At 43.3% G+C, this 12,405-nt stretch overlaps 1 protein-coding gene across 1 annotated transcript in view; it reads right to left on the bottom strand.

Moving 5' to 3' along the window:
• The window catches only part of MYOM2 (myomesin 2), an 85,799-nt gene that overhangs the window by 43,508 nt on the left and 29,886 nt on the right, over positions 1 to 12,405 (bottom strand). Inside the window, exons 7-12 of the mRNA XM_080998928.1 lie at positions 9,383 to 9,471; positions 9,243 to 9,293; positions 7,671 to 7,835; positions 5,226 to 5,387; positions 1,913 to 2,054; positions 992 to 1,191 (exon numbers count right to left, since the gene is read on the bottom strand). Coding sequence (XP_080855054.1) covers positions 992 to 1,191; positions 1,913 to 2,054; positions 5,226 to 5,387; positions 7,671 to 7,835; positions 9,243 to 9,293; positions 9,383 to 9,471 — 809 coding nt within the window. The remainder of the gene's footprint in view (positions 1 to 991; positions 1,192 to 1,912; positions 2,055 to 5,225; positions 5,388 to 7,670; positions 7,836 to 9,242; positions 9,294 to 9,382; positions 9,472 to 12,405) is intronic.

A 12,405-nucleotide genomic window follows, 5' to 3' on the forward strand; every position in this document is an offset into this window, starting at 1 on the left:
TTTGTCTAACTGATGAAAGCAATCACTGTAAAAGGGATTGAAGCTAGCAATTTATAACAGAGGTAAAGTTCTTCAAAATTAAACATGTCCTGTTAGTTATTGCTTTGTTATAAGTTAAATAGAAACTAAACAGAACAAAAGCTGTTTTAAGAACCCCAGACAAATGAAAATCACTCCTTGCTGTCTGGGCAAGAGTTAAGCATCATCCATAGAGGAATCTACAAATGATATCAGATTAGTTATATTTTTACTTGAAATAATCAAGAGGAGTTTCAAAGGCTTTTAAAGATGCAGAGGGAAGAGGCAGGAGAAAGAGCTTACTGGTGGTAGAAAACTATTCTGATGTACGGGTTGAGTACTATATCTGAAAAATCAATTTTGAATGTTGAAATAATACAAATAAAAGGAACCCATTTGGATCATAGAGTGCACCTTTTAATAATGACAGCAAGAAAGCCAAGCATATCAAGGTTGGTGCTCCCTTGTGTTATTCTTAGTTAGTGAAGATAATAGGGGGAACAGACCTCTCCACTCCCCCACAAAAAAAATCTCCTTCTCCTTTTTTTTAAAAAAAAAATCCTTTCAAATATTAAGTTACAATGCAATTCTTTTTTTCTTTTTTTTTACTGTATGAAGTAACTATTTTATTAAGGATTTTCTTGTTTTACAGAAGTAAGTGTAATGCCTCGTATTTTTTTTCCCCCCATGTAACATTTTTACAAATCCGTTTCATTTGTTGAGGCATTAGAGGGAGAAGAAAAAAAGGAAAAAAGAAGGGGGGTGGAGAGAGGGAAGATGGATGGGGGTGGGGTCGGGTGGCGGTGTTTCTATTATGTTTAATGTATGTAGAGTTTGGTTACAATGCAATTCTCAACATTTTTATACAAGCAGAAGTCCCTCTGAAATCAGTGGGACATACCTCTTAGTAAATATGTGTAAGGTTGCAGCTTGAATAAATGCTGGAGAGTTCTTTCGTTCACATGTTACTTACTTTGCAATCTTTCCAAGTCAACTGGGTCAAGAGCTGCCACTGCTTCAGAGATTCTAGATGGCCTGCTGACGCCAGCCTGATTGACTGCCCTCACACGGAATGTGTAGGAACGCCCTTCAAACAGCCCAGTCACTGGATATTTGCAGATTTTAACAGGAGCATCATTGCACTGAACCCAGTTTTCAGTACCCACTTCACATCTGGGTTTTGGAAAGGGACAAAAAGACAAGGGGAAGAAAAAGCTTTCCAACATTTCGTAACAGCCAGCTAATGCCGAAGACAAGATACTTCTCTGTGACAAGGATCCTACACTGCTCCAGGAACGTGAAACAAAGTGGAATGGCAAAACCATGCATAAAATTCCTCTTATGTGGTTTATTAGGGTTGTTGAAGACATGTATGTTATTTCTTGCCATACACATCCATGCTGAATGTGGAGTCTGGTCAGTGACTTTAGAAACATTGGGTGGCAAAGCAGGGTTCTGCTGTAAGTTAAGGTACTAATGGAGTATAGTGGTAAAATACTTATAAGAGTCCATGGAGCTGACACACATTCAGATGTGATTTATCATAGCATTGTAGAGTTAGAAGAGACCACATGGGTCAACTAGTCCAATGAAGGAATTTTTTGCCCAAGGTGGGGCTTGAACTAGCACCCTAAGATTAAGAGTTTCATGCTGAGCTTTCCCAGATGGCTATCCCATGTATCTGCTTGTGTGACCCAGCTCAAATAAGGCTGGAACTGAGGCTGGAGACTTGGTGACAAAATCATAAACCCCACACAGAAACAGGAGCAATAAAAGAGACCCGAATGATACTGCTCTTAATTCACCATAGCAAGTAAAAACCAGTGTTACACTCCTTAATCATTGTTTATGGGTTTGATGTACAAAAGAAACAGCAACCCCACCAGACATATACCTGTCCACAAAATAGCCAATAACTGGAGCTTCATGGGTTGTATTAGGTGGTTTCCAAGTAACAATAACATAATCTCTGTTGGCATCATAACATTTCACATCCATTGGTGCTCCTGGTGCCCCCATTACCAGGGCATCAGCATCTGAAACCAAGCAAAAAATGTAGATTTAATGACATCTGAGCCATAATTCAGTTGATATTCTCAGCGGGTGCGTGTATATGAAACCCATGAGCAATGTTTCTGTTAGTTTGCTAATGTGAATATAAATTACCATATTTATGAAATGTGTTTGCGATATTTATGACTATGTTATACCTATTGCTTTGTTTCCTATTCTTGTGAATTGCTTTGAGCATTGTTTGGAAAATAAACTTGATGATGATGATTCTGGGTTTCAATTAAACTAAACCGGGGGGTGGGAGGCATAAATTTGGTGGCTTTAAAAAGAAGTTCAGCTCTAAACCTGAGGAACTGACATTGCGACAATAAGCTATGTGTCATAAATCATTCGTGCAAAAAAGGAAGAAGTGGCATTTCATGCCATGATAGATCCAGCTGTATAAAGGGATTTTATATACAGGAAAATATGTCCCTCCAGAACATACATTGTGTGTGCATTAAGGAAAGAGTATGCAAAAAAGCAACATGACACCATGGTTCGGCCTTAAAGAATATCCAGTTTGCGTGACCAGGCCGCGACAGCCCCAGCCCCCAGGGATCATAAGGAAGGACTAAAGACTCTGACGTGTTATGGAATTAAAATTAGGCCACAACTTTATTAAACTTCCAGATGTAGACCTTGGCTTAGGCCTTGGGCATGTATCCCTCCCAGCCCCCCAGCTGGAGGAACTGGGGCTCCTCAGGGTAAATGGGATATGGGGGTGCACTGCGAGATGTATGTGTATGCAGGAAGCCCAGCCCATACCCCCGCACGCAGGGTAGTTCACTGACAACCTTTCGGTGTATGGCCAGTGACACCCATATATATATATATAAAACCCCTTTTGAGAGGGGACCCTGGAATCACCGCCGCAGGGGAGTGAGTCACCAGTTCACGCCCCCCCCCCCCATAGGGAAGGAAAGACTAAAGGATTCCACCCAAGGCCATAAACCACCAAAGTTGTGACGAATTGCTATGGGGAAGACAAAACCTGCCAATGCAGGAAAATTTCTTCCTGGTCCTTCAACAGCAACCAGTCAAAGACCGTAGCAGCGCCCGCTAAACAGGAAGAAAAAGTTAACCTGAAAACAAGAAAACATTAAACTAAGGGAGGGGAGGGTGGGTGAATCTCCAGAGCCAACTGCCTGCCTACTGTTGGCTCCACCCCCTATATATAAATGGGTCTGGTCCCAGCTCCCAGCAATGAAACTTGACTACTGAGGCTGGGCATAAACCTCCAAATAATAACACTGAGAGGCAGACCAGCCCCTGTTTGCCAGTAAGTTCCCTGGGAACTGTAACAATGTGCGCAATCCCACAAAGGACACCCACAATGTAAAGTGTGAGTGCTCATTCTGGATGTTATAGCTAATCTGTTGAAATACTGACTCTTTGAGAATATTTTCCTCTCAATATTGTTTTTTTCTTACCAATGTTGGGCTTCTTACCCAAAATGTGGATTGGCTGCCCTTTCACAACTGTCTTAATTTCAATAATGTTCACTTTTCTTTGGGAATTATTATTTTTAAAATGAAAATAAACATCTTCAACACCCACGTTGCCCTGAAGCCCCCTTAGTTCAGAGATTCGTTCATTGGGGAGCATGTATTAGAACAAGAATCTGTTGACCTCCAGATCTTGTTGGACTCCAACTCCCATCAGCCTCAGTATAGCCAATGCCAAGGCATGATGGGAGTTGGAGTCTGGGGGGCCGCAGGTTCCATCTCCCTGTATCAGAGCTGGCCACCATGAACATTCAACTTTCACCTTCTGCCATCTTGTCTTCTCTGAGGTGGAATTTTCCATGTAAGTTTATGAGCAAAGAATATACTGGAGAAACAAAAGTATGGCTCCAGTGAAGGGAAAAAACAAAAACAGAAAATGGAGAGCTAGGAAGTTTTATGAGATGACATTGGTACTTGTTTCAAAGAGAGAAATGGTAAATCTTTGCCCTGCCCCCAACACCAAATGGCACAGAAGATTTGTATGTAAAAAAACCAAAACCCACAGTATTTCTAAGGCTGGGAGTCACAGTGAACTTCCTTGGAAGTAAATTCTACTGCAATCATTTATACTTGCAAGAAAATAAGTTTATTATCAGAGCTATTCTGTCACAGAGTATAATGCAGCGTAGCTCGCCTGCTTATAGCAGAGGATTTCTCCCGAAGTATTTAATGCTACACATAACAGAAATGTGCTCATTTAAAAGAAGGAATTTAAAATGGAGCCCCTTCCTCTATGGACTCACATAATCTTATTCTGACTTGCCAGGGGGAATTGTGAACGCAAATGTGAGGTCAAATAGTGACCTTCATTCTATCTTAATGTATTCCTCTCCTTTTCATTTACACATCTGATTTAGGCAACCCCTTTTTCTTTTCTCCCTCAGGCATTACATGAATTGAATCGAATTCTCCTGTACATGCGAGCACCATGGTGTGGACACACAAGTGTTGCATCCATGCTCTTGCATGATAGTCAGCCATAACAAGCATAACCCCTGAAAGAGAGTGTCTCTAAGGGACATGTTTCCTAATTTCCCATGTTGATGACATCTGGTAAAGATAGACTGTTGTGGTCTACCTCCCTCCACTCCCAGTTCTGATGATCAGACATGCAGAACAAAGCATAATCGTTCCATATACCAAATAACACCTTGCCAACAAAGGTCCATATAGTTAAAGCTCTGGTTTTCCAAGTAGTGATGTATGGAAGTGAGAGCTGGACCATAAAGAAGGCTGATCGCTGAATAATTGATGCTTTGGAATTATGGTGCTGGAGGAGACTCTTGAGAGTCCCATGGACTGCAAGAAGATCAAACCTCTCCATTCTTAAGGAAATCAGCCCTGAGTGCTCACTGGAAGGACAGATCCTGAAGCTGAGGCTCCAATACTTTGGCTACCTCATGAGAAGAGAAGACTCCCTGGAAAAGACCCTGATGTTGGGAAAGATTGAGGGCACAAGGAGAAGGGGACAACAGAGGACGAGATGGTTGGACAGTGTTCTCAAAGCTACCAGCATGAGTTTGACCAAGCTGCGGGAGGCAGTGGAAGACAGGAGTGACTGGCGTGCTCTGGTCCATGGGGTCATGAAGAGTCGTACACGACTAAACGACTAAACAACAACAACAACAATACCAAAGAACACCATACCTCTCACAAACAGAAATGCACTGTATTCACTCACTCCTCCTTTCGAAACTAAACGCAACGTATATAAGCCTTCGTCATCCTTGTTCAGGTGGGTAAAGGACAGTGCTGCCCGGCCATCTCCAAAGAATGTTTTTGTCCACTTGGAATCTTTCACAAGCACATCTGGAACAGATTTGCACATATCATCAGGTTAGCAGTGACTGACTGACCCTGATCCTATTCTGACCTGTCCTGAATCATTGAGATAGTCATTTTAGGGCAAATGTATTCAGGAGAAACTTTACACAGTATCTTTTAAAGTTCTATCTTTAAAGAACCAAACTGTCAACCTTCAAATTCATGCCACCTCCAATTATATAAAGATATGCATATTCTATTTTTGCACTACTCAAGACTGTCCCTCAGAGACCTGGTGACTAGATGTCTCAACACTGCCATTTTAAACAAATCATCTCACCTGGACCCCATTCCCCTCACCCAAAAAACCACGAACCCTTTTGAAGCAGTGTCATGAAAACATAATCTAGGGAACGATCCAGTCAAAGTTACGGTAAGTATTTTAAGACCTATTGATTTCAACAGCAGCGAGTTAAGCACAGGCTTTGCTCTCCCACATAAATCAATGGGATTTAAATATGCTTAACTTTGGCTGGATTGCACACACCTAATCAAGAGTTATCACTCTGTGTATGCACTTTTGATCCTTTTAAATAAACTTCTCTATCCAAGGCATGTGTCAGATTAAATTGGAAGGGGGGGAAATGACTTAAGGCCAGATTTCAGTTTAATCTGAAGTCTGCTATAAATACACACTTAATTTAAAATCTTGTGGGCATTCCTGCTGAGCAGTGAATCAAATTAAGTTTGAATTTCTCACAGGTGAGAGGTTGTGACTCAAAATTAATGTAAATTAATCAGTATGACTAGTGCAATTGATGCAATGAAATGTGTAGAATATTTTATCATGGCTAAAGAAGATCCCACCGATTCCAGTTCTTACCTCTTTCCTTAATAATTGATTTGGTTACTTTTAGGGCAAGGGGGTTGTTTAGCTTCCTGAGAACTGTTCTATACAGATATGGTCTGATCAATAAGGTCTTGTTAGATCTCTGCACAAGTTGTGTCTGGAAATACACAGACGACTTTCAAAAGTCAGAATATTTTAGACTATGCAATTAACTGTGCAATTAACACCTATGCAATTAAGTGATTGTAATGTCATTTGTGCCTTGTGCTGGGGCCAGAAGGTGGTGTTGGAGAACTCCCACAGAGTAGTGTTGGGAAACAAAACTTTCATACCAAGGCCACCTTGAGTGTCCCTACTGAGAACTTCATGGCTTCCGTGACAACCAGTGGCCATCTCAATATATCATTGGCTGAAAGCATGTTGTAGGTCATATCCTGGATCTATACCCTCTGACATTTCTCCAATGAAAATAGGGATGTCCTATTACATTATTATTATTATTATTATTATTATTATTATTATTATTATTGCTATTACATCCCGCTCATCTGACTGGGTTGCCCCAGCCACTCTGGGCAGCTTCCAACATATACTGTATAAAAACCACGATACCAATTTTACATCTCAAAATCAGGACATGTCGTGAATTTTCCTGTTGTATGGCAAGCCTACTTTTGCCAAGTATTTTATAATGGAAATCCTGTAATGTTAATCAGCAGCAGAAATCTGAAATGTGTCTCTTTGTACTTCCAGAATGTGTGAATCATAAACAGGATCTGACTTAACTGATTTTTATACATACTTCATTCCCCAGAGTTTAATAGCCAATAAATGCTTTAAACTATAATAATTTGGAGCAAGCAGAAAATTCCCATGAGTCCAATTAGGGGAAGTAAACTGCGGAAGTCCACCTTATCCGTTCGTATAATTAATTCAGGGGAAAAAAGATGAGGAGGGAAAGATTTTAATACTGAGAAAAATGAAACAACTTGTAAAAGGGAGTGAACGCAAACCCAGACTTATCTATGCTGAGTGTGCTAAAATCAGTACTTTTTAAAGAAAAATATTCATCAGTCCATTAGTAACGCCCTTACCCAAGAGGGCTTTTACCATTGGCTTTCTAGACTAATGCTATTAATTCACAGTACACTGAAGATTTGCAGAGAGATAGCAGTCACTATCAACATGTCTGGTGCTCTTGAGGGATCTACCCAAGGACACCCACAGAGTACGTTTCTGACTGACATCACACAATATTATACCCCTTGAAAAATTCAAAATAAAACTGCGTTCCCAGTTGCAGTGCCCCCTCCCCTGGCAGTGACTAAAGTGAAGTGGGATAAAATAACTCAAGCAGACAATGATGTGGATTTTAAAATGGCTACAACTTTAAGGCCGCAACCACCGCCCACCTGAGAAAAAGGTGAGCAGCCATTTAAGAGCAGCCACATGTTTCACCCGAAGAAAGAAAAACTTACCATCTCTGTACCACTCAGCACGAGGTCGAAGGCGATTCAGCTCTGGTGTGATCAGCAGATCACACCTGAGGGTCAACGTTTCCCCTTCCACACCAAAGGTGACACCAAACCTCTCCAAGAACTGAACATCAAAATGGGAGAAGCAGATGTCCAGGGGCATGGGCACTGCAAGCAAAACAAGAATGAAGCTAGCGTGAAATACAGTAATAGAGGGAGAAAAAAACAAGATAGACAGATGCATAACCCCAGCAAGACATCAAACATAGGACAGTTTAGACTTTCCCTCAGGAATTGATCATTTGGTGAGCTTGTTTTGAGAAGGAGTTCCACAGACCAGGAGCACTGCTTAGAACAGGGTTTCCCAAACTTGGGTCGCCAACTGTTTTTGGACTACAACTCCTATCATCCCTATCTAGCAGGCCCAGTGGTCAGGGATGATGGGAAATGTAGTCCAAAAACAGCTAGAGACCCAAGTTTGGGAAACCTTGGCTTAGAAGGTCCTGCTATAGCATGTTCTCCTTAATGGAGGGCACGTGTTGCGGTGGGAGCTTACAGGACACCCCACTGTTACTGGGTGGGTAAAATTGAGTTGGCCACCGTTGTGATTGGGCTCCCCTTGTTGTGGGGGAGATTTTGATGTTGCCATTTTCTGATTGACAGCTAGAAATGTTAAAACTCCTGCGCGCAGCATTGAGCTTCCTCTTTTCGCTGTGCGCATCGGATTGCCCACCCAGCCTCCCTATATTTAGGGTTTGTTCATGCTGACCTTGCTATGCCTGTCATGGGGTCATCTGCTTTTGGGGCAGGGGCACGGTAGGAATTTTGTCCATTTGGCTGATTGGCTGGTGCCATTTGGTTTTTGCCTACTGCATAGCAAATCGTCACAACTTGTAAGGTTGCGGTTAGGCATTGGTTTTAGGATTTGGTTGGTAGAGGGGCATGGATTGGCTGTGCCTGCCCCTCCAATGCTGCTGCTGCAAGGGAATTCCGTTAAAGGAATCCAGGGGCTCGCCATGCTTTTGTCCGAACCCCTGACAAGGGGCTTGGGCCACGCAAGAGCCCCTGGGAGCATTTGGGGAGAGGTGAGGGAAGGTCCCCTTCTCCATCGCTCTCCCCAAAATGTCCTCTCTTTCTGACTTTCGCGGTCGTGCGAAATGTCAGTCTGTCCCCATGCGGGGTCAGATAGTCGTAACCAATGCCTAAGCAACCACTCACATTTTTTGTATTTTAATAATGTTGTGGCCAAAATTATGCCAAAAACCTTAAACTAAAATTATGTGTGAATTGTGTTTTATTTGGGGTGGCTTGGGGACCTCGACACGCAACAGCCCCAGCAAATGTTATTTGGCACCCACAAGAAGTCCTCTCCTAACGGTGCAAAGAGCTCATTGAGATTGAGGTGTTTCTAAGATAGGCAGGCCCCAGGCTGGTCAGAGCTGTATAGGTTAAAACTGCCAACTTAAATTGTGCCCAATAGCAGACTTGAAGCAAAATTTATTATGATTCTGGGGAAATGTACTATGGAGACTCCTGACACCCATACGACTACATCAAATTACTAAGCGGACTTACAGGTAATAGGAAGAACTCCAGCAGGATAAGGCTCCTCATCGCCTCTGAACCCTGAAAGAAAGGGACAAACAGTTCTGACACGGGCAACTTAAGCTTCATTGCGGGTATTTCTCTTTGGACTGTCTCTGTAGCTTACTTACTCCTCACGATGACAGCAGCACTGGTGGATGCCTGTCCGTGCACATTTGTCGCCACGGCGGTGTAGGTAGCGGTGTCATCATAGTGAGCTCTAAAAAAGGTCAGAGGGAAAGATGCATACAAGATCACAGTACTTACAAAACCTTTTTACTAGACTGCCAGAGATTGCCAGAGGAGGGAGAACTGGCTCAGCCCCTTTTCCACAGACACTTCCTGTTTCAACTCACAAGGCAAAATGGGACGCACCACCCCAGTGTGTGTTTATCAGAGAAATAGAGTGGTGGTGGCCCTGCACACTTTTGGTATTAAATCCACGTAATGTGGGTTCCAGCACCTCCCACCACTGGCATATGGTCCCCAAAAGCTTTTCCACAAAGGGATGCAGCCCTCAGGTTGAAAAACAACCTCCTACCCCTGAAATACAGGTTCAGGTTCAAAACTGCAGCAAGTAGTCTGATATTACTCATTTAGCAGAAACCAGACTTTCTACTTCCACAGATGAATTTGACCCAAGTAATGCCATAAAGTAAATGCCACTGGGCCCATCACCTCCTGGCAAATAGAAGGGGAAGAAATGGAGGCAGTGGGAGATTTTACTTTCTTGGGCTCCATGATCACTACAGATGGTGACAGCAGTCACGAAATTAAAAGACGCCTGCTCCTTGGGAGAAAGGCGATGGCAAACCTAGACAGCATCTTAAAAAGCAGAGACATGACCTTACCAACAAAGGTCCGCATAGTTAAAGCCATGGTTTTCCAAGTAGTGATGTATGGAAGTGAGAGCTGGACCATAAAAAAGCCTGATCGCCGAAGAATTGATGCTTTTGAATTATGGTGCTGGAGGAGACCCTTGAGAGTTCCATGGACTGCAAGAAGATCAAACGTATCCATTCTTAAGGAAATTAGCCCTGAGTGCTCACTGGAAGGACAGATTGTAAAGGTGAGGCTCCAATACTTTGGCCACCTCATGAGAAGAGAAGACTCCCTGGAAAAGACCCTGATGCTGGGAAAGATGGAGGGCACAAGGAGAAGGGGACGACAGAGGACGAGATGGCTGGACAGTGTTCTTGAAGCTACAAACATGAGCCTGACCAAACTGCGGGAGGCGGTGGAAGACAGGAGTGCCTGGCGTGCTCTGGTCCATGGAGTCACGAAGAGTCGGACACAACTAAACGACTAAACAACAACAACAATGCCATAAAGATGGGCAGAGAAGGAATCAAACTCTTTGGAACATGTTTTAAAATTGCACTTCCACTGAATCTTCAGGTCCCAGGGTCCTGCAAGAAACGTTTTTTAAAAACTGCAATACTTTTGTGATGCACTTGAGAATATGTGCTTGGATGCTTCTGGGTAAAATCCAGGTATATCCTAACATGTTCACTAGGCAAATTTCCTCCTAAGTGTCAGGAGACCACATTTTGAACATCTGTGCCTTTAAAGATGAAGTTTCAGATTTCCTCTCCAAAGATCATATTGAGATTAGATAGATATATTATAGATAAGGAAAGGTGAAAAAAGAGGATATAACTATCGCTTTCACATTTGCTTCTGATTTGACAGACGATAACTGACACAGAGAGTTGGGATGCCCGGTTAGCTTTTGTGGTGTGAAGTGGACCTTTTCGCGAAAGCAACAATTTCACAGCCTTGCTTTGCATGAGGAGAAGGGAGAGGAGGGAATGAAGAGGAAAAATAAAGTGAAGATCTGCAATCAGAGCACTTCCTTTGGTCTGTGACATCACTGAAAGGTGAAATGTTCACTACTTCATTTTGATAACTTGCTTATGAATGACAGTAAACTCTGGAATCACTTTACAGTAGTCATATCTAAGGGTTGTAGCTCCTCCTAGAGGCAGATCATTGCTCATGCATTGCAAAAACTAGAGGCGAATCGGTGGAATTTAATAGTCACAGAGACTTGAAAATTGTGTGTTATATTGCAAAAAGTGAATTATAGTCATTAGCAAAAAACAAACAAAAAGAAAAACAAGACTGTACTGTGGATGCAATGGATACTATTTATTTTATTATCCTACTTTTCTTTCTAAGGGAACTCAAAGCAGCTAATCTAAAATGAAATTTCTGCTCACTTCTGATAAATGTTGTCAGGGCTGCCTCAAGTCTCAGCTCACAAAAGACCAACGCCTTTCTTTTCTTATATACAAAAGTGTTTATTGCAGTTCATTGTTTGCTTCAGATCCGAGGCGCGCAGCCCTACGTCTGCTAGGCTTAGACCGCTGAAGTCCCTTCTGAATCTGTCCCTCCCCTGCACCAGTTTAAGAGGCTTGCGCTGCTCCACCTCTTTCTCTCTTTCCTTTTCCGCAGGGTCTTTCTGCCCGCTGGGGTTTCGCCCCTCCTGGATTCCTCCGACGCGGAATCAGACTGCTCTTGCCCCCTCCTGCGGGCTTTGGGACCTGGCCCCTCCTCCGGGCTCCCTGTACTTCCGCGCGCCTCTACATTTGAACTTGGCGCGCGCCCCCAACCTCTAACTTTCCTTTTGACAGCTACGCTACTCCCTTCACTACTCCCCTCCCCTTCCGGGAGGGTGGCTTGCTCCGACCTCCCTCCTTTCTCTACTGCCGGAGCCGCCTCCCCTGATACACTGGAACCTCCACCCCCTTCGCTGCACTCTGGCGGGGAGGCTGGTCCTGACGCCCAGCTGCCACTTTGGGATCCCCCGCTGGCCCCCTGCTCCTGACAAGTCCCCCCTGGGGCTCCCCTGGCCTTGACCACCGGCGCCCCCTTCTGGGAATCCTCTGATTCGCTGGAAAGACTCATGGAATCTCTAGAGTCATTGTCATCCTCTTCCTCGCTGTCCTGGGATTCATCCCCATCGCTCTCCATCTCCTGCCTACCCTGTGCCTCTGTCCCTGAACCCCTGACAAATGTCTATTCCTTCAAATAATTTTTGAAAGGGCAAACTATACTCAGAATTGTTTCTGGACTTCTGTAAAGTTGAAATGAACAGCCAAAATTCAGTACCTATAGATTGGATCAAAAGGTGCCTGATAACAGTTTATTT

This window comes from Podarcis pityusensis (genome assembly GCF_964106645.2).
Source record: "Podarcis pityusensis genome assembly, chromosome: 3".
NCBI classification, from domain to species: Eukaryota; Metazoa; Chordata; class Lepidosauria; order Squamata; family Lacertidae; genus Podarcis; species Podarcis pityusensis.